Source organism: Rhineura floridana, chromosome 3 (genome assembly GCF_030035675.1).
Source record: "Rhineura floridana isolate rRhiFlo1 chromosome 3, rRhiFlo1.hap2, whole genome shotgun sequence".
Taxonomy (NCBI): domain Eukaryota; kingdom Metazoa; phylum Chordata; class Lepidosauria; order Squamata; family Rhineuridae; genus Rhineura; species Rhineura floridana.
In genome coordinates, this window is record NC_084482.1 from 118,313,787 (window position 1) to 118,336,580 (window position 22,794).

At 44.9% G+C, this 22,794-nt stretch overlaps 1 protein-coding gene across 1 annotated transcript in view; it reads left to right on the forward strand.

Moving 5' to 3' along the window:
- The first annotated feature begins 2,100 nt into the window (after positions 1 to 2,100).
- NIPAL4 (NIPA like domain containing 4) overlaps positions 2,101 to 22,794 on the forward strand; it is a 29,661-nt gene continuing 8,967 nt past the window's right edge. Inside the window, exons 1-2 of the mRNA XM_061617483.1 lie at positions 2,101 to 2,701; positions 16,514 to 16,762. Coding sequence (XP_061473467.1) covers positions 2,656 to 2,701; positions 16,514 to 16,762 — 295 coding nt within the window. The 5' untranslated portion in view covers positions 2,101 to 2,655. The remainder of the gene's footprint in view (positions 2,702 to 16,513; positions 16,763 to 22,794) is intronic.

The following is a 22,794-nucleotide window of genomic DNA, read 5'->3' on the forward strand; positions in this document are numbered from 1 at the left end:
ATATTCTTCAGAATAAAAATCAGGAATAGAAATCCCTCTTCCGTGTATATCTTTAGGGTGCAAATCCAGGACAGCTTTTTGCAACAAAAACAGAGATAAGCTATTAATTAGTGAATAGCAGAGAGAAGTTATGGCTCCCCGGTGAGATGTCAAAAACTGATCAATCTGACAAATCTCTTTTAAACAGCAACAATTTAAGTCAAGTAAAAGAAAAATATAGAAAGAAGGGTGCTTGCCTGTTAGTGCGTTCTCTCTTTGAAGAAAAGATGAACGTTCGCTTTATCAGATAGAGCTTGATTGTTGAAAATCCGTCCCACCTTCGTCGGCTGGACCTCGTCCCACAATTTAATGAGATCTGGTCGTCCCAACAAAAATAGGCTTTGAGGTTAATCTCTTCGTTTCTCCCTACCCGGGAGAAGTTTAATCAGTCAAAAAAAAAAAAAAAATCTGACTGATATATCTGAATAAGCTTCTTTTGAGGCAGGAGCCCGTCTCAAAAGCAGGCACAGGCTAAGTCACCCTTCCCGGAAGTCCAAGGGTAGCCATAAGTCTTGATCGACTTGAAGGCAGTCCATTTCCATTTATGGGAAGCATCAGAATGGCATGGGGGCTATTTTCAATTTAACATTGCGGAATGTGAAAAATCCATGCTGACTATAGTATACAGCCACTATTGTGGCTGTATAATGTAAGAACACATTTTTATTTTGGTCCACAAATGTGTGTGGTTAAATTTTCCAGTTGGTTCAAGAATGTATTAAACAATGTGTCAGGGTAGTGGGTATGATTAGCAGAATACATATACATATTATTTGTTTAGGAACTTCTTGCTTATGGAGCTTATGGAGATATTGATGATTTAGTGAACTTTAATGGCGATCATCTTGATGACAACATCAATATTATGCTTCACACACCAATTACACCATGGAAATTATTGTTATTCTGTAGTTCTGATTTATCTTTAAAATGAGACATTTTAAATTAAAATATGTCCACTGTTTACAGAGATATTCATGATTTCGTGAATTTATACAGTGGCCATCTTGATGTCATCAAAACTATACATCACACACTGTAGAGTTACCCCATGGAAATTATGTACCTACAGGTAGCTTCTGATCAAATAAACCCAACTGCACATTCTTTTCACTAATTCTACCAAGGGGCATGATTTTTATAAATATGCTCCTGGACTATTTGGCAGTATTTTGCCCAACTGGAAATCTCCTTGCTGAACACTTCTTAAACTTACTTTCAATGTATCCAAACTAAAATAAATTAAATCGTCATGGCTAACTTGCCACACTGATTTCAATGAGCATAGTCCTTATATTCGGTACAAATATTCCCCAATGCAAGAAATCATACTTCCTTCCTGAAAGTCCATACTCCTTAATTCCACATCATATGTGGACGCTATTTGAGATTAATGGCACCCATGTGAGTGTCTATTTGGCCATGAGTACACATTCAAAGAGGCATTTGCACAGTCTTCTTCACATGCATGTAACACATCTTTCCTCTATACTGAAGTGTGATTCACATTTGATGGCATTTGATTCACATCCAAATATGATGACTTACGAATCATTACACTTAGACACAAGTGTGAACTTTATCAACTGAAATAACTTTGAATTGACTTCAGGTGATACAAAAGTTTTTTTTGTGCTGATCATATTTGTCATCATGGCCCATTCACACCTGCAAGTCATCATGTCAGATTGCAGCTGGCAAGGAATAAACGTGGATGTGTGAATCAGCTCTGAGCTTATATCCTTGTAGTGAAAATATGTGTAAAGTGGTTCTTCATCAAAGCCCTGTAGATCAACGTCCCATTTTAATTTGCTGCTTTTGCTCTGAGGATTTTCCACTTTAGGTACCAGGCAAGCCTTACAAGTTAAACAAACTTCTAACAGCACACACAAAAACATACATACATACACACGCGTGAGGTTACGAAGTGTGATTTCCAGGCAGGGTTGAACTCTGGTCTGGCACCCCACATTTTGGAACCACTTTTTCCACATTAAAAGTTGCCCCCATAAAACAAGGAAATCCGACATATGGCACCTAGCTAAGGGATTTATAGTCACATGCCAGATTTGTGCAAGCACAAGGGGAAGAAACGGCGCGCTTTCGAAACTTATAGGCCTCTATGGACGTACAAGCTAGCGAGCTGGCGTGCGCCATGGTTCGCCTTGCATCGCTCCCCTCTCGCTAGAGGCGGTAGGTCGAGTTAGCTGTGTAGGTTGAGCGCTAGATTGAGAAAACGAGGAGAGGAGGAGTGGTGGATCCGGCTCGGGCAGGTGTGATTTCAGCTTCTCCGTTTTTGTTTGCCGAGGGCAATTTCCCCACAGGTTGGGGCGAGGCCAGACTGGTCTTCGTTCCGTCGCCAAGGGAAGAGCCAACAGAGCATTAAGCCATAATAAAAATGTGTTAAAGTCTTCGAAGGTGCTGCTGCCACACAATATTTCGTTGGTTTCGCTAGCAGTAGGGAAGATCGGCGGCAACACAGCGGACGAGGCGATCCGGGTGTCACACACACCACCACCACACTCCTTCGCTCCCGGCTCCGACAGCTGCGTCGTCTTTGCAGTCTGCTGCCCGGGGATGCGCTGATCTCCGCGGAGCCTCGGTAGGAAGGCGTACATGGAGCGACTGGAGCCCCTGTGGGTGAACAGGAGCTGTGCCAACGGTGAGTGAACGCGCTCGCTTTGCCGCCAAATCGGCTTGGAAGGAAGAGCCGGGGGGGGGGGCTTATGCGGAGTGACTGTGAGGGAGTGACTCCTCTTCGCCAGTTTCCACTTCCCAGGAGTAGGGCGACTTTTCCATTCCCTCCTATTCCCCGCGGCTGGAAAGAAGCCCACCAGGCGCGGTACCGCCTCGTTCAAGAAACAAACCAGAGAACCCAGCCTGGCGGACAAATTATAACCACCTGTCCTATTAATAATCTCTTTGGCCCTTTTGCTGGGAGACACGCTTGTTGTTTTTTTAAAGGGACGATCAGAAGATATGCAAGGCCCCCAGAACCTCTTGCCCCACTTCCCCCTTTGGGTCTGTCCGTCCGGAGAGCGATCTGCTTTGCATAACCAGGAGTGTGTTGGGGGGGGTGAGGGGGGTCGGAAGGAGGCGTTTTCTTTTCCTTCCTTTCCCCAGGAGTCTGCGCCTTGTCCTTCTCCACGTCCTCCTGTCCCCCAGGTTGCCTGTGTGTCGCAAAACAACACACGATAGTGCAAAGTATGCCTGAAGAGGCCGATGCTGAGATCAAAAGGGAGAAATTCATTTTGCAAGAGGGCTCCTTCTCAAGATCACTCCAGTTTTCTACTTCGCTCAGATCTGTATTACAAGTAGATTTGAGGGTAGGAACATTACGTAACTATTAGGGGATTGTGAGAACGAATTAGAACTAATGGTGTGTCTCAGGAATGGGAAACCTTTGCCCCTCCAGATGTTGCTGTACTACAACTCCCATCAGGCCAGGGATGATGGGAGTTGTAGTTCAGTAAAATCTGGAGGGGCAAAAGTTCCCCACCCCTGGCATATCTCTCTTAATTGTCAACCTGAGTGTCTCCTGTGAGTCCTTTCCCCCCAGATTGCCCAGAGACAAAACAAGAACTCTGGTGGCATGTGGACTGTGGTGCCCTGAAATACTAAAGAAGTTGGGCCAGCCAGCATGACCAATGGTCAGGGATGATGGGGGCTACAGTCTAGTAGAATCTGGAGGGCCAAAGGTTCCCCCATTCCGGAGGTAAAGGGGCAAAGGAAAGATTAAGGTATGGGAGCCAGGGAACATTATAGCCCCAAGGGCAGTTACTCCAGTGTTATCATGTCCATAAACTGAAAGTTTTTAACAAACCAGAAAAAGCCCAGTGGGGTGATCCCCTGAAGCCATCCCGCAACCATGCTCAGCTATAATAGCTTCCTTGTCCAAAGTTATTCCAGCTCTGCTGGGAATTATGTCTGAGTACTCCAGAATGGGGTTAAGAGAGCAGTGGAAGAGCATTAAGGTGTGGTGGAGATGATGAAAGGCCATTCCATGCCAGTGTCTTGTGAATCCTACGACTAATGTGCTTCTGCTTAGATTAGGGCTTTCTAATCCCTAATAACCTTTTTTAAAGGCAGGAAATACTGACTCACTCACAAGTAAATGTAATAGAAATGCCTTTTCCTGCAATCCAGCTGCTGTTTAATTTCCTAAGTATATTTGAACAAAGCCTTGTAGGATCAGAAACAATACTTGCTTTCATAAGCCAGAGTCTACTTTGTCATAGGCTTCTAATGAAATAGGCTGTAGAATATAGTAGCACATGACTCAATAGTCTCCAAATTAGCCTTCTACAGATGAGCTTGGCTCCTGTTCTGATGAATGTGGTTTAATTGGCTTGTGACTCTTGGCCCTCAGGCATTACAGAAATGGGATCAAAAGATCCAGAAGTAGATTTCTTTGTATCTATCATTCCAAATGTTGTCATTTTTCCCATGCAGCAAGGCAGACCAGACTAGCAACAGCTTTGATAACTTTTTATAATGATAAGAGTCTGTATTGCAAGGCCACAAAGTGAGGCAGGAATGGATCTCATGGACCTTTGTTAAAATTCTGTCATTGGCTTCTCTAGTAAAGACATCACTTTTCAAGACCAGAATTCACTCCATGCATTTTTGACTGGGAATTGTTCCAGATGTTTGCTCTTATGTGGCACAGGCATTGAAGTATTCTGCAGGGATGCCTTCCTAAACATGACAGAGGTGTAAAGAGATGAGTGATTTTTGTTTGAATTATTGATATTTGTAAGGTGTGCTAGGAACCTTTTTTGGCTGAAGAACAGTTTAAAATGCTTCAGATAAATCAATCAGTGTCAACAAACCTAAAAGGGAGTAAGTCCTATTGAAAATGATATTTACTTGTGACTAAATGTGTTGTGGATTGTGCTGAAAGTTGTACTTCCTAGGCTACATTCACACCATACATTTATTCCACTATTATTCCACTTTAAACAGTCCTGGCTTCCCCCAAAGATTCCTGGGAAGGGTAGTTTGTGAAGGATGCTGAGAGTCATTAGGGGACCCGTATTCCCCTTGCAGAATTACAATTCCCAGAGTTCTCGGAAGAGGGACTGATAGGTAAACCACTCTGGAAATTATAACTCTGTGAGGAGAATAGGAGTCTTATTACCATTCGCAGCATCTTAAGCCGTGACTGTTTAAAGTGGAATAATAGTGGAATAAATATGTAGTGTGAATGTGGCCTAAACTACACATTTGTATGTTTACCTTTACCTGATCTACGTATATTGTAGATTCAGGTGGTAGAATCCCATGGTGCAAGAGCAGACTATACCACTTCATGCTGTAGGTGGGGTGTCCTTTTTTTAGTGCTTTCCAATGTACTCCTCCGTGGCGCAGAGTGGTAAGCGGTGGTAACGCAGCCGAAGCTCCGCTCATGGCCAGAGTTCGATTCCAACGAAAGGAGGAAGTAGAATCTCCGGTAAAAGGGGTCGAGGACCACTCAGCCTTCCATCCATCCGTGGTCGGTAAAATGAGTACCCGGCATATGCTGGGGGGGGGGGTAAAGAAAGGCCGGGGACGGAGCTGGCAATCCCACCCCATATATATGGTCTGCCTAGTAAACGTCGCAAGACGTCACCCTAAGAGTCGGAAAAAACTCACACTACAAGTGTGGGGACACCTTTACCTTTTTAATGTACTCAACTTAAAAAGTAACACAACAGGGAGGAAAATGGTATCCCAGCAGATTCCCTGCTATGCTAGTTTTTGGACTAGAGTTCTTTTTACTTAGGGGAATACTGAAACATTCTGATTCCCGTACCCACAATCTTAAATTATACAGTCTATTCTACAGAGTCTTCTACCCCCATCACCACCTCCTTCTGCATCATGTATAGACCAGACCTAAGATGTGTCCCAGATCCCTTTTCACTCATGTTGTAAAGGCCTATGAAATGTAGTGGTGCTCTAAGAATTTCCTCTCAGAGAACATAGGAGGAATCTGAGCAAATAAATCAGTGTGCTTGTATCCGGCCTCCATCCTTACCCTTCTCCTTTCGTGTGCTTTTAAGGATGTTGGTATTCTTGTCAATCAGCGAGGAAGGAAAAGTCTACATGACATTAGGGCATTGTGTGTATGATGGAGATAAGAATTCACTGTTTGTTTTCAGGCTCACAAAGACCAGTCTGTGCCAGGCAAGGTGCCAGTGTCTAAATGCCACCCCATATATGCATTATTGTATTTGTAGCATAGTTACATTTTTACCCTGTTGTATCTGACGATAGGTATTTGATATTTCCTACTCATTCTATGCATAAACACCTCTAACAAATGGGTACACACCATTTCCTTTAACTCTAAAGTCTAGGGTTAGGGTTGCCAACATTTTGTTTTTGGTTAGAGCTCCTGGTGCTTTTGAAGAATTGTTGTATCTATTTAATAAACATATGTACAACTCCATAGCAAATTTCTTTGAGTAATTTGCAACAAAGTACCATGTAGAAAACAAAGAATAAGAGGAAGGAGTTAAAGACAAAGGATTCCAGTTGTTGTTGTTTGAAATTATTAAATTATTTTGAAATAAGCAGGTTATCACGTATATCCTGAAAGTCAGAGGATAGGATACCAAGTGAACCTCCCAGGTCCATTATTTCCATAGCAGAGATGCAACCTTTATGAACCTTTCTTGTAGCCACCCACTATTTCTGATGGTGGGGGCAGCTGTTAGCAGGTGATGCGCTTATCTCTGTGCCATTAAAAGTGTCACCTGCTGATTTCATACTCTTGTTAAAAGCACAAGAGCAGGGCAGGCTATTTCATTTGGGGGAGAAGGATCAGCTGGTAACCTTATAAAACATTTTGCCTCCTGATTTACTTGTGATGGTTCATGTATCAGACTGTCCGAATCCAGAGTTGGGTCATCCACAAAGTATTCCAGTCATGTGCTTTGCATAGTTCAACCAAAAAAATCTGGACAAGTTTTAATAGCGCCCCCCTCTTCTTCTTTCTCCCTTGTGCAAGAGGGCAGAGCACAACCCGTTTGTGCACTGCATGGAGATCAATGCTGTCAAGCACTTTGGCCACTGTTTACCTTTAGAAATCTTTATCTAGCCTCTCCTAATTCTTATTTGAGTTGTGAGGCTTGCACTCTGCGCCTCAGCCTTCAGCAATCCCATATTTAGCCACTCATCAAAGTAGAGTGTTGATAGTAACCAAGAGATTTTTAAAAAATGCAGCAGGTAGAACTGTCTCCCCTGCCTTGTAACACCTGATGTAAATAGATTAGTGTCTTAGGTGTGTCGGGAGTCTGGGAACCACGGAGGCTCATCAGTTTCCCTGCCTACACTGGCTGACACCGTAGATGTGGCTGTTGATAGGTATTTTAACTGATGAAACTTGATTTGTGTCTGTGTTGATTATAGTTAAAAACAAACTACATGTTTCATTTGCACAACAGTCTGTATATATGTGCTGGGGTGGGTGGGTGGACTGCGTGTGTTTCAATTCAGCGATCCAAATATTTCTCTTTTTCCTGGTAATATATCTAGCCAGGGGTGGGGTGGCGAACCTTTTGGAGCCCAAGGGCAGCATTTCCTCGTGTGCAACCTTCTGGGAGTCACAAGTCAGCAGTGGGCAGGCCCAGAGGCAAACGGGTGTGGAGGAACAGGTGTGAGTCCTACCTTTGTAGAAGAAAAGTCGGGACGGTGTAAAAGCTGGAACGGAACAGGCCGGAACGGGCCCTTTATAAAAGAAATTGATGCCAAAAACACTGGGATGTGTTAGAGACACTTGAGAACAACATTTAGGAACAAAAACCATTCCGATAGGATTTTATTAACCCTTTAACAACCAAAATGCCCTCCGGAACGGAATGAAACAGCCTGGAACAGCGACTTCCCAGTGAGCCAGACCTCCCAAATTCACCAGTCCCACATGACTACATGGGATTCATGCAATAAGACACAAAACTTCCATGAAAACCACGTTCCGATACCCGTTCCAGGCTATAATACACTTTTACGTAAAGCAGCCCGGAACGGCGACATCCCAGTGAGCCAGACCCACCAAATTCACCAGTCCCACATGACTACATGGGATTCATGCAATAAGACACAAAACTTCCATGAAAACCACGTTCCAATACCTGTTCCGGGCTATAATACGCTTTACGTGAAACAGCCCGGAACGGCAACTTCCCAGTGAGCCAGACTTCCCAAATTCACCAGTCCCACATGACTACATGGGATTCATGCAATAAGACATAAAACTTCCACGAAAACCACATTCCGATACCCATTCTGTAGGTAATGAGAGAAGACACTACTTGCTGCCACTGAGCCACCTCCACAGTATAAATATAGCATACCTGGGCTGCTGCCTTTTTGGTCTGAAAAAAGAAGGGATCATCCTGTCTCTGCAGAGACCAACAGATCTTATAGTGCTCCTAGTGGGAAGAAGAGTAAACAGCTATTCTCTAGCACCAAAAGCTATCTGTAGTTGCATTCAATACTAGTATAGCTTACTACAAAAACCTTGCTAGGAAAGAAAAACAACAATGTACTATATTGTTTTCACATACATATTTCATTAATCATTACTAGAGCTGCCAACTAAGTAATAATATTTATTGGAACAATTTGTTTTGCAGTTAAATTTGCATACTATCAACATTTTATTCAGGATGTTTTGTGTAGATGACTGTATAATTTATAAATAAACGCTACTGCTCATTGGAATGAAAGGTCATCTTTAATATATATTACAGTAACATAAGAGAATCAAAGTATTCACAAAAATACAGAAGTGTGCCCTTAACTTTCAGCAGTACCAATTTAAATTTGACATCAAATGAAATTTGTCTCTGTTGTTAAATTAACTGAAGTTATATTTGGCTATATACCATTGAAAACAATTGGAGCACATTTTCACCAAGTGAAAGTGGTTGCTGTGAAAGCTTGTGGCCCAGAGCATTGACTCATACAGTTATGCATGACTGGTGCATTTGATTGACTTGGCTGGTTCAGATGTTGTTCTGGGCTCTGTTCAGAAAGATGTATTATTGCATGGAACGTGGCTTATGTGGAAGTTTTGTGTCTTATTGCATGAATCCCATGTAGTCATGTGGGACTGGTGAATTTGGTGGGTCTGGCTGACCGGGAAGTTGCCGTTCCGGGCTGTTTTACGTAAAAGCGTATTATAGCCCGGAATGGGTATCGGAATGTGGTTTTCGTGGAAGTTTTGTGTCTTATTGCATGAATCCCATGTAGTCATGTGAGACTGGTGAATTTGGGAGGTCTGGCTCACTGGGAAGTCGCCGTTCCAGGCTGTTTCATTCCGTTCCGGGGGACATTTTGGTTGTTAAAGGGTTAATAAAAATCCTACTGGAATGGTTTTTGTTCCTAAATGTTGTTCTCAAGTGTCTCTAACACATCCCAGCGTTTTTGGCATCAATTTCTTTTATAAAGGGCCCATTCCGGCTTTTACACCATCCCTTTATCAGGGGTTTCTGCATCCAGCGTCACCGGCCACACATCACTCTGTCCTTTATCCAGGCCAGCGAGAGACATGTCACAGTTCAAGGGCACATTCCAGCCAAGCAAACGCACTTAAGGAGGGCACAGAGCAGGGCTCTTGAAGGGTGTCTCCTGGGAAGGGCTGCGGCCTGGGAAGCATTCTGAAGGCCAGATAGAGAGCCCTGGAGGGCCACGTTCGGCCCATGGAACTGAGTTTCTTCACTGCTGATCTTGTGCAGTAAATTCCATTTTCCCTGGCTGCCAGTACATCACCTGGGTATTAGTCTGCTGTCCAAGGACAGGAAATGCACTGAAGCTTGCAGCTTTGAGGAAGTAGTTAGGCGTTGCTGGCTTGCAGAGCCCAGTTCATTTCCTGTCCTGGTTCAAGGCAGATGTCTCAGTCCTTACTCCCACTTTCCTAGACTGTGTGAGTTAATTACCCTTTCTGTTTTTCTCTTACCTTGTTTTCTCCTAGCTTTACTGCAATAGCTTTATAGACTTAAAAGGAGGGGGGATCCTTTCCCTTCTAGTCTATCGCTTGTGGTGGGATTGGGGAGCTCCCTCAACTTCCACTTTCCTCACTTCTGGACACCATTGGGTCCCTTCAACGCTTCTTCCCTTTCAGGGAATCTTGCCCCCTTCTTAGCTCGTTGTCCCTTTTTCCACAGCACAGAGCAGGGGCATGGAGGCGTGACCTCCATTTTAGTCTGACCAGGTCGTCTGCCTCCCTCTGTCCCCGGGAGGACTTCCTGTGGTGTGAAATAGCTGCCACTTTTACCTTCCCCCTTAGCAGGGCAGTTTTTTCCTTCTTTGCTGGGCAGTTTTTTACTTCCTCCCCATCCTACCTTAGCCGGCCACGCTTCATTCCCGCTGCTGGCTGCCCCCTGACTGCTTCCTCCCCTCAACCTCACCAGCGTTGTTGCTCCTGCAGTAAGGAGCAAGCCCACACAGGATTATTCTCTGGGCATAGCATTAGCAGGCACATGGGTATCATGCACCCCCATCAGGGGCAATAATCAGCTTTATATATATAGAGACAGTTTTGAAAACAACAAACAGAACTTCACTCAAGCTTGCTCTGGATCCCTGTAAGGATTCCATTAATCACCTAAAAATATATTTGAACATAATTGTGATTAACCAAACAGAATGAAGCGATAGAGATGCCAGCAGATCCAGCAGCACTGACTAAAATGGAGAACTTTTGGATATACTCTCTGGACACATTGGCACCACATGGCCTGAACCTGGAGGACAGTACCACCACTACTTAGCTTCTGCAAATGAAGCCCCTCTGAGCATTCCATCCTCAGAGCTCTATAACTGCCACCTTGGTAACAGCATTTGTATGTTAGCAGTTGATGAAGGCGGAAGCTGAAACGTTTTGTTAATACAATAAAAACCTCTGTTTGGTTAATCAGAATTATGTTTATATATATATATATATATATATATATATATATATTTGCTGGTTCTTTTTTCCTCTTACCTGCGTGACTCAGGTAGCAGGTCTACCCATCCCCTCCTTTTGTCCTGGCTCTTCTTGTGGGAGGGGATTTTTTCCTGGCACAGGGACCTCTCTCCCAGGTCATCTAGAGAGCCAGTGGCCACAGTGCTCCTTCCTGGCCCACCATAAATATTATTATTATTATTATTACTGCTACTACTACCCAGAGCTTGGAAAAGTTACTTTTTTGAACTACAACTCCCATCAGCCCCAGCCAGTGCTGGCTGGGGCTGATGGGAGTTGTAGTTCAAAAAAGTAACTTTTCCAAGCTACCACTATCATTGCTGATACTCGCACTACTCTCCTTTAGGGGGGATTCTATACTCCCTACCACCTTGCCCTTCTGCCCTTCTCACCCTCCTACTTGGAGAGGCTGCAGAGAAGACAGAGTCCCATAGAGGACAGTTATCTGGCTACAACCCGGACCTTTATGCTCTCCTCTCTCACCAAACGCGGCAGCAGGCAGAGCAAGCCTTCATAGCCAACACATATGGCAACAAAGCAAGACAACCCTGAGCAGCTCTTCTTGCCAGTTGGTCAAGCTAAGCATAATAATGTGGCCCATAGCCTTCCCTAAATCAAACAGGGCACCCCTCAGACCTGCCAACCAACAGGATGTGGGCAGACTCCCAAGGCCAAGAAGGCCAGGAAGATACGAGAGAAGGGACCATCCAGCCAGGCCGCATGTAGGGCCAGGTACATGAGCCTTGAGGAGCAGGTGTAAGGACCCATGTCTGAGAGGGAGCAGCTTCTTGAGGACCCGGGTTCAGCAGGGCAGAAAGCAGCCAACCCAGCAATCTCAGAGGCTTCAGATGATGAGTCCAGTGGAATATCCCATCAAACAGCCTGCTCAACACAATCATCAAGCCAGTCAACTTTGAGCCAGGAAGCCCTGTTGGAGTTCTGGGATCAGTGATAGAAAGACTCAAGGGGGCTGTATTTGGGTCATTAGCCGGGGGCACCAGCTCTGCACAGCCAACCACCCTACCAGCACTAGCACCATTAGGGGATGAAAGGCCAAGCACAAGACTAACCATATAGTGGAGCCCCCACACTCCTCAGAGGAGTTACTTCCAAGTCCTTTCAACACGTTGAGAGGCAGACCGTGAGGGGAGCCCTACGAGGATGCATATCCCTCGTCGGATCAGGATTTCTCTGAGGGTGGATTGGAGCACAGACTCAGAGGTAGAGATGCCGGGGCTGCCCCCACAGCGACTATTTCAGGTCTCCAATTACCTTCTCCTGAAAAGAGTTTGGGTCGCCATAGGAGCAGAGAACCCAGGGACAGACAAAGGTGCCTCAGTGGAAGTGGAGAAGGAACAGCCCTTACCCAGCACTACAGCACCAATGCTAGGCCCAGTTTGCAAGAATGTTCTAGCAGAATGGAGCGCACCTCTACATTCTCATAGTAGAATGGCACAGGACAACAGGTTTCTACTCCATTGAAACAGACTTCATGGAGCTTCTACAAGTCCCAACTGTGGACAGTCCAGTCCTTAGCCTTGTGTCAAGAAACACACCTCAGGGACCCCATGGAGTGCCAGCTGGACTACGCCCTGCAGAGGGCTCACAAGGCAAATGCCATTTCCTTTAGAGCTGCCAACACCACCTCAGCCTTTGCCAGGGCCACTCTGGTCTGGCTGGACGAGCTACTGGATAATCCCAACCAGGACCCAGAGTGGGTCAGAAAGTCACTTCTAAAACTCCGTAAGACAGCCGCCTTCATTGCTGACACCACATTAGATGCCTCTCAATTCACAGCCATATCCATGGCTGCCAGCATCGTGGCACGCCACACACTCTGGCTAAAACACTGGGATGCAGACAACACAGCAGAGGCCAACCTCACAACCAAACCATTCGCTGGAGGTAAGCTGTTTAGCAACAAGACCCTGAAGGAGGTCTTGTCCAAGGAAAAAAGGAAGCTGTACCTGGCAACCACAAAGCAGGAAGACAAGCGTGGTTTGAGAAGGTACACTCCCTACAACTCCTACCATTCCTTTCAGTCAGGGCAGCAAGAGGCAGGGATTACAGAAGCAACATCTGGGGACCCAAAGGTTGGGAAATGCTGCCCCAGAGCATTCAAGAATCTCCCAGATTCCATACAACTCCAGGGGATGACCAGTTCCCCAAACCTCAACAGAGGTGGTCCAACCATGCCTGTTATTTGCAAACCCTCACCACTTCCGATGCCATCCTTCTCATGTCCTAAACAGGAGTGAGAAACCAAACTTGGCCTACCAGGCCTTCCTATTTGGCTCGTCACACTATTTTGGGGAAGCCATGCTCACCCGCCGTACATCTGATGTCAGGTGTGGGGTGGGTCAGGGCGTGGCTTCAAATGAAAATCAGGAGTTTAAAGAGGGCTCCCGATTGTTCCTTTGTTGGAGCAAGGCACACTCCCAACCATACCTTGCACAAAGAGGGGGAAGAGCTTATTGTTCAATGGAAACCTCCTTGAATGAGGGGCACAACTGCTTTCAAAGGGCTGTCAAACAGTCCAGTTGGGGCTTTAAAGCACAGTTTGACAGGTGGGCAGGGCCCACCAAGGGGTGGAGAGAGAAGCCAGACAGAAAAGGTTGCCTACTCATGCCCTGAGGCAAAGACTAAATCTAGGGGAATTCCCTATCTTAGGTATTGGGCTGATGACATACTGAGACAGCCCATGGATGTCATGGAGGCTGTGAAGTCCCAAGCTGGTCCATTCACTGGGACCTCAGTATGGATGTTGGAATCCTCCAGTGTTGGAATTTTTTAGTACCATCCTTGAGACCACCTCAGTCAGGGCAGTAGGGTGGGCATTAGATAAGAAGCATCCCTGATCTGTCTCTGCAGTCCAACACCAGGAGCAAGCCCTTAGAGTCTATTCCAGAGCAGAAAGTTCTCCAGGCGAGGGAGATGGAAAAGAATGGATTACTGTGACCCTCCCATCTGTGCTGATGCTGCACCCCAGCACATGATGGCTCAACCCTCCACTTCACACTCCTTTCCTCCCATCCAACTACTCACATCACTCACACAGGCCATGCTGGCAGGGGCTGATAGGAGTTGGAGTCTAGCAACATCTCGAGGGCCCCAAATGAGCTATCCCAACTGTATACTTCTGCAGTCAGCTCTCAGTGAGGTTCTGTTGAGCTTGTTCTTTATTTCTAACAGAGTCTCTGTACCTTTTAACACTTGTATGACAGAGGGAAACCCAGCAGGTTCCTCTTTCCCAGCTTGTCTGGTTGAATTTCCTACTGCTGTGCAAAGGCTGAAAGCGCAGTATCTGAATTGTGACAAGAGATTGTAATCCTGCTCATCTGCCTCTACAGGAAGGACAAGGTTGCCTTCTCTTCTGAGAAAGCTGTCTTTGCCTCGATGGTTAGAAATGTAACAGACGCCAATTCCTTTTTTTCATCTCCATGACAGAAAATCTATGCCTATTGAATTTTCTATCTCCATGCTCTTCTAATGGCACCTACCTTCAAAGTTCTGTTAGAAAAAGAGGTTGCAACACTAAAGATGAGGCTTTGGTCTGATTATCTGCTACAGCTTTTAATGTGATTGTGTAAGCTTTTTCAAAATGATGCTTCCAGTTGTGTTAATGCATACATTTGGAATAAGTAGTCAAATTGCTGTCTGAGTCAATAGAATTATTCTTGAGTAACTGAGGAGTACAGACCAAAACTTGCTAAATGATTGGATGAGGATGCTGCCTTTACAGTGCATGTGTGTGAGAGTGTTCCTGGTATGCCAGCTATGGCTGTATCTGGATTGGGGTAACATGGCAGCTGTAGTCCATGCATTGGTAACCTTGAGACTGGATTACTGCAGTGTGCTGTGTGGGGCTGTCCTTGCGTCTGGTCCAGAAGCTCCAGCTGGTGCAGAATTCTGACAGCAGGTGACACCTTTCCTTAAACATCTACACTGGCTGCCCATGTCCTGCTGGTCCAGGTTCAAGTCTCTTGTATTGATATACAAAACCCTAACTTGGGTGCAGGATACCTCTAGAACCACCTGATCCCTTGGATTCTTGCACTGAGCAGACGGTTGGATGTGATGGCCTTATCGGCCCCTTCCAACTCTACTATTCTATGATCCCAGCCTAGTCACTGAGATCAGATGGAGGAGTGCTGTTAGTTGCCCCCTGTGTTACAGACACCCAACTAGCCTCAACCTGAAGTTGTGCATTTAGTGTCACTGGTCCCATACTGTGGAACACACTTCCAGCAGAGAGTCAGGCCGCTTCCTTGCTTCTCACTTTTAGGTGTCTCTTGAAGACTTTTTTGTGCGAACAGGCCTGTGCAGCTGTTTTATTTATTTATTTATTTATTATTTGATTTACATCTTGCCCTTCCTTCGAGCAGGAACCCAGGGCAGCAAACAGAAGCACTAAAAACACTTTAAAACATCATAAAAACAGACCTTAAAATACATTAAAACAAACCGTTAAAAACATTTTTAAAAAATCCTTTCAAAAAGTATTTTTAAAAAGGGTTAAAAACATTATTAAAAAAACATGTTAAGCAATTCTAACACGGATGCAGACTGGGATAGGTCTCAACTTAAAAGGTTTGTTGAAAGAGGAAAGTGATATTTTAAATATCATTTGAGTAGCCGGTCATGTTAATGATTGTTTTGTATTGCTTTTAAATGTTTTTATGTGCTGTACACCACCCTGATGTTTTGCAAGAGGGTGGTATATAAATACTTTTATAAATAAATAAATAAGAGCCTCCTAACAGTCAGGAAGTCAACAGGTCACAGTTTCCCCAAGAGAGAGATAATGATGAGAAAGCTTTTACCTGTTGAATTTGTACCGCAGGAGCTTTTCCACCACAAAGGTGCCAACTCTAGTGTGTGTGTTAAGATGCTTGACGTTATATCACAACCAATGCCTAAAGCATGCACTGTTTATTATATGATTGGACAATGTGCAAATGGTACTTCATTAAAATATATTTAAAGCCCAGCCAGGAAACTAAAATAAAATGATGAGTGGAATTTTAGAACACGAGGCAGAAAGGAGAAACACTGGGATGATTGTTGCATTTTCTGAAGCCGTATTCTGGATGCCATCATTTTTCACATTCCTAACTTTGCAATTGTTCAAAACACAAGAGGTTTTAATCACGCGAGGTTGTAAAGAAATATCTGAAGATGCAGAAATAAAAATAAATGGAGGATTGACAAATAAAGTCATTAATGGCGCTAGCCATGACGTCTATGTTGTACCTCCACTGTTGGGAATTGCAACTGGAAAGAGTGCTGTTGTGCTCAGTTCCTGCTCTCCACAGGTATCTGGTAGGCCATTGAGAACAGAATACTGTACTGTGATGGGTTGTTGGCCTTATCCAGCAGGGTTTTCTTAATGCTTTTAGGAAGAAGCAAAGTACCTTAGAAATGACATGTTTTGAGGGGTAGTATATAACATAGAGACAGGAAAGTTACTATCCAGTTAAGACTGTAATTTTCACCCCCATCTTCTTGTCTTCCCAGGTTCATTGATTGCTCTGGCTTGCCTCTCTGGTCAGACTGTCTGCCAGGTTGTTGGGGATGTCAGCTCAACAGTCTCATCCCACAAGAATTTCACTTTACACACCAACTGGATGGTACGGATAGAAGACAAATATGGCTTCTATATTGGCTTGGCCTTGGCCATCTTCTCCAGCTTCTTGATTGGCAGCAGTGTCATCCTTAAGAAGAAAGGACTGCGCCGGCTTGTGGAGAAAGGAGGCACCAGGGCGGGTATGATTTCATTGGCTTCGGAGGTGGGATAGGAAATAATTTCTGAATGAGCTTTAGCAGTGTCTAAGAGAGAGGTAACCAACACGGTGTTTTCCAGAGGTTTGGGACTACAAGTCCCATTGTTTCTGACCATTGGCCAAACTGGCTGATGGGAATCGTAGTTTACATCTGGAGGTTACCACATTGGTTAACCCTGAGAAACCTGACCTTGAACCTGAGGGCGTTTTCATACATTATACAGAGGTCAGTCCTTGTACGTTGAACAGGGAACGGAAGTCAATCATGGTTCCATTTATGAGTGTGCCTATATGATGCATGTGTTTGCCCCATCTGGTTGGCCATTCTGGGAATGATGGCCTAGATGGGCCTTTGGGCTGAAACCACATCCACACCTCCATTTCAAGGTATACACTTAAAATATGATAAGTGAAAATGGAAATGGACTGCCTTCAAGTCGATCCCGACTTATGGTGACCCTATGAATAGGGTTTTCATGGTAAGCGGTATTCAGAGGGGGTTTACCATTGTCTTCCTCTGAGGCTGAGAGGCAGTGACTGGCCCAAGGTCACCCAGGAAGCTTCATGGCTGTGTGGGGATTCGAACCCTGGTCTCCCAGGTCATAGTCCAACACCTTAACCACTGATAGTGTACACTTAAAAATATAATGTGTGATGTGGTCCAATCTTTTGGAGAAAAATTGATCAAATATCAGTGGATGGAAGTTTGAAGGTATAAATGTCATATTTCCCTTACAATGTTTTCAGTACCAAAACTGTATGTACTTGATGACATATAATTATTGACTCCATTGAAAAGCATTGTGATATGAAAGTTCTATACCTAGTGTTTAAGCTGTAAGGGCTCATTCAACCAAGGCATCATTTGATGCTGCAGATAGGTGATGAAAATGCGTATGCAAACTAGCTCAGCACTGTGGGAATATGTTATGTAACCTGTTGACCTTCCACTCGTGGATTAGAACCCACTACTGCATGCAGGGGTAGCCACAGCTGTAGTTGGACTACAACTCTCCTCATTCCTGACCATTGGCCATGCTGGGTGGAGGCTGATGGGAGTTTCAGTTGAACATCTACAGGGCCCCACATTGGCTACCTAACCCTTCACTACTTAGTTGTAGCCTGACCTAAGGTGAGTCCAAACAGCAGCACTATCACCATACAGATATGGTTAAAAATTAAGAAGAGGGTCACCAAATGTATTTGACAGTTTGCAAAAAGAATAAAACAAAATGTAGAAACAAATCAATAAAATTACATAAAAGCTATAAAATTACAAAAGCAGCATAAAAGTCAGAAAGATTAAAATTGGATCTAAAAAGCTTGAGAAAATAAAAGGTCTCTGCTTGACACTGAAATAGGCATCAGCCAAACCCTTCTGGAGCATTCCACAACTGGGGTGACACCACCGAGAAATCTGGAAGCAAATCCATCTGGCCTCTGATGGTGGTGGTGGGAGAGGCACCTGCAGGGAGGCCCTCCACTGAAGATCTTAATGTCCACTAATGGTGGGTCTTGGGTTTGGAAAGGATGAAGATAACTGATTAACCCTTTGCCTTAGAGAAATATTTGCAATCCAGGCTGAAAGGAAGGAAACCTCTAGCACATATGCAGGTTCTGTAGCATTTACAGAGCCATGGAGTTTCTAAACCAGGCTGTTCTACTTTCTTACCTCGTATCTGCCCATCTAATCTCTCCATCTGGGCATTCAGACTATATTTGTTGCCATGGTATTTTGGTACCTCCCTTTTTTCTGCATTGTAACATTCCTAGAAGTCAGACATACATTGATAGGTGGCACTTCCTGTTGTACTACTATATATTTGCAGTCTTCAACTGCTTTTGCTTCCAATAAAATACTGGGATTGGGTCTTTTGTGTGTCGAAGTTGATAATCTCACTCTGTATTTCCACATCGCAATTTTTCTCATCTTGTTTTTTGGTGTTGTGAAATGTCTAGTTGTAAAACTAGGATGTTTTTCTATTATATTGAATAATAACTGAGCAGTCTTCAATTAGCTATGGAAAGGGTTGCTGTGCTGATATGAGTTGACAAATAAACATGGTTTAGCTTTAGATCAGGATTCTTAAAAGTGCAGGGAGGCTCCACCAGCAGGGGAGGCTCCCCATTGTAGACCCTGAGCCCCAAAGCATGAAAGAACAAAGAGGGGCATTGGGATTTTGATGGAGGCTGGGGTCTTTTAAGTGCATCCTTGCTCTCCCCCCACCTCATGCATTAGAAACCCTGTGAGGGGGGAACACTTGGTTAGGGCAGTGTCACCATCACACATTTAACAATATAAGAAGAGCCCTGCTGGATCAGGCTGAAAAATCTCACAGTGGTCAACCAGATGCCTGTGGGAAGCAGGACCTGAGCAGAGCAGTACTTTCCCCACTTGTGATTCCAAGCAACTGGTATTCAGAGTCATACTGCCTCTGACAGGCGGTAGAACATACTTGGGTTGTTGGGTTAGATGACATCATTATGCATGTACATATGGGGTGGCATTCAGTGCTAGTCCTACTCATAGTAGACTCATGGAATTTAATAGACATGATTCACTTAGGTTCATTAATTTCAGTGGGTCTATTGTGAGTAGGACTTAGCTGAATACATCCCATGCTGGGATTGGCATTGTGGACATTACGTATGGGGGGAGCAAAATCTCATTTCTGCAATTGTCACATATTACACTCAGCACAAGGGTTCCACATGATTTCATACAATAGCAACAAACCAAACATGTACTTCCCAAAGGGAGAACTGTTCCAGTCTTTTCAACATAACTTTCAGCACTTTTACGCCATCATTTACCCCAGTCAGAAGATAGTCAACAACAATATGAGGCGCTGAATTTTTTCACACTGGACTGTCAAAACAGATTTGCTGCATTTTGTCTGAAATATGTTTGCCATGGCTAGTTGAAGTACAGTAGCTGAATAGTGGCAACTTTGCTAAGAAACTTGGTTTTGTTTTTTTTATAGATGTATATATACCACACAATAAACAAAGTACCTAGACAGCAAACACAACACCAGTTATCCCTGTTGCTTCCACTCTAGATGCCATTGATTTTCTTTATACAACTTGTTACTTGGCACATTGTAGCAGAAAGGATGAATGGTTATTCAGCTTTGATTCATGTTTATATATGGAATGATTATTCCGTTATGTCTTAATAAGCTGGGTTAGGGATCTGTAATGTTTCTGGATTTATTAATATTAATGTGTCTTCTGGATACATCTGTTATGCCACATGGCTCCACATTTCCTGATTGTAGGGGGCAAGGGGAAGGTGGGAAATTAACAGTTCTTAGCACTGAGGGCTCAGTTAGCAAATCCATGCAGATGATGGGTAAAAGCTACAATTTAGCTTCTACCCATCAGTAGGAATGAAGTAAATATTACTGGACTACAGCTCCCATCATCCCTAACAACTGGCTGTGGTGGCTTGGGCTGATGGAAGTTGCAACAACATTGGGAGGGCTACAGGTTCCCCACTGCTGGTTTGGAGATATGGGAATGAGCCTCAGGATTGTGCCCTCCTGTCTCCTTTGGGGTGGCCACAAGGAGGAGATCAGAAGTATTTCTGCTTTTAATCAAGGCTTCCTGTTACCCATCAATGTAGGGAACTCTAGGGCCACTGGCCTGATCTAGCGGGCTCGTATATGCATACGTTAAAGTGCCATGGAGCTAGGCAAGCCATGACAACCGTCTGATCAGCTAATTAGATCCATGGGACAAAGGTTTGCCACCCTGGCTTAAGCGGAATTGAAATTTCCCAGTCTTCTCATTGTGGCTGAGCCAGAGGAGGAGAGGGAGTGTGAAGTGCTAAACTGTGGCTTAGCATTGAGTCTCAAAAGGCCCAAAGTGTTTCAGACTCAGTCCAAAAGGATTACATATGATAATGTGTGACAGAAATGTGCCCTATGATTATCTTGAACAGGAAATACTTCCTTTTCATTTGGGGAAGGAATGTAAACAACGCAGCCTCTGTAGAACCCACCCAGACCACAAATACCTTAAGTTAAACTATTATTTTCCTTCATATTTTGAGGATTTCCACCCTCAATCAGTCATACAGTCTAGTTATCTGTTTGCTATTTTTGTTTGTATTTAATTTTACATGGTGGCATGTGTGTTTTTCTTTTTTAAGTCTCTAAGTGTCTGCATGGATTTGCTAACTGAGCCCTCAGTGCTAAGAGGGACTTCTTTGCTGCCTCTATTGCATCGGCGGAGTGTTGTCCCAGGAGGTTGTTCCAAGTGGTCCGAAGCCTGGTCGGTCCAGTGGCTCAGGAAAGCCTCCTGTGACACATTTGCTAAACACTTTGCTGATAAAATCGAGCACCTGAAGAGCACGATTCCGTACGCCGTGGACACAGGAAGTGAGCCGGAGGCGGCCAGTAGCACTCTGGTCCGGTGGGATCGGTTTCAGCCTCTTCCTTCTGAGGAAGTGGACAAGGTGCTCTCTACTGTGAAGCCAACCACCTGTTTGCTGGATCCTTGCCCTTCATGGGTCATTATGAGCTGCAAAGAGAGGCTGAGCGTATGGATCCAGGCAATGGTAAATGCATCCTTGGAAGAGGGTGCAATGCCATTAGCCCTTAAGGAGGCAATAATAAAGCCCATCTTGAAAAAGTCCTCCTTGGATCCTCAAGAGCTGACTAACTTCCGCCCAGTCTCTAACCTACCATTCTTGGGCAAGGTGATTGAGCGAGTGGTGGCCAAACAGCTACAGACACACTTGGATGAAGCAGATTATTTAGATCCATTCCAATCGGGCTTCAGGACGGGACATGGAACTGAAACGGCCTTGGTCGCTCTGGTAGATGATATGAGGAGGGCATTGGATAGGGGAGAATATACCTTCCTCGTCCTCCTGGATCTCTCAGCGGCTTTTGATACCGTCGACCACGGTATCCTTTTAAATCGCCTGGAGGGATTGGGAATAGGGGGCACTGTTTTACAGTGGCTCTGTTCCTATCTCTCAGACAGGCGTCAACGGGTAGCATTGGGGGATGAGGTGTCAGACCCTTCGCCTCTCAATTGTGGAGTGCCACAGGGTTCTATCTTCTCCCCCATGCTATTCAACATCTACGTAAAGCCGCTGGGGGCCATCATCAGGAGATTTGGGCTGAAATGTCACCAATATGCGGATGACACTCAGCTCTATCTCTCGTTTAAGTCCTCACCAGAGTTGGCTGTGGAGACCATGTCCAAGTGCCTGGAATCCGTAAGTGGATGGATGGGAAGGAATAGGCTGAAACTAAACCCCGATAAGACCGAGGTGTTGCTCATGGGAGACAAGGGAAGGTTGGGAGATATAGACCTGGTGTTCAATGGAGTAAGATTACCCCTGAAAGACCAGGTCTGCAGCCTCGGGGTCATCCTTGACTCCCAGCTGTCCATGGAGCCTCAGGTTTCGGCAGTGAGCCGGGCAGCTTGGTATCAATTACATCTGATACGAAGGCTGCAACCCTACCTTCCTGCTCATTTGCTCCCACGGGTGATACATGCCCTGGTTTCCTCCCACTTAGACTACTGTAATGCGCTTTACGTGGGGTTACCCTTGAAAACGGTCCGGAAACTATAGTTGGTACAGAATGCGGCGGCACATTTGAGTAAAAACAGCCGTCGCCGTGATCATATTACTCCGGTGTTAATAGATCTACACTGGCTACCAGTTGTTTACCGAGCCCAATTCAAGGTGTTGGTGTTGACCTTTAAAACCCTATACGGTTTCGGCCCAGTTTATCTGAAGGAACGCCTCCAGCATCACCAATCATGCCGCCTGACAAGATCAGCCACACAAGACCTTCTCTCGGTCCCACCAGTTAAAGTGGCTAGGCTGGTGCGGACCAGAGAGAGGGCATTTTCGATCGTGGCTCCCACCCTCTGGAATTCCCTCCCATTCGATCTTTGCCATGCCCCCTCCCTGTCAAGTTTCCGCCGGACCTTGAAAACCTGGCTGTTCAGGCAGGCCTATGGGACTTCTGGGGTGGGTTAGTCTTTTAA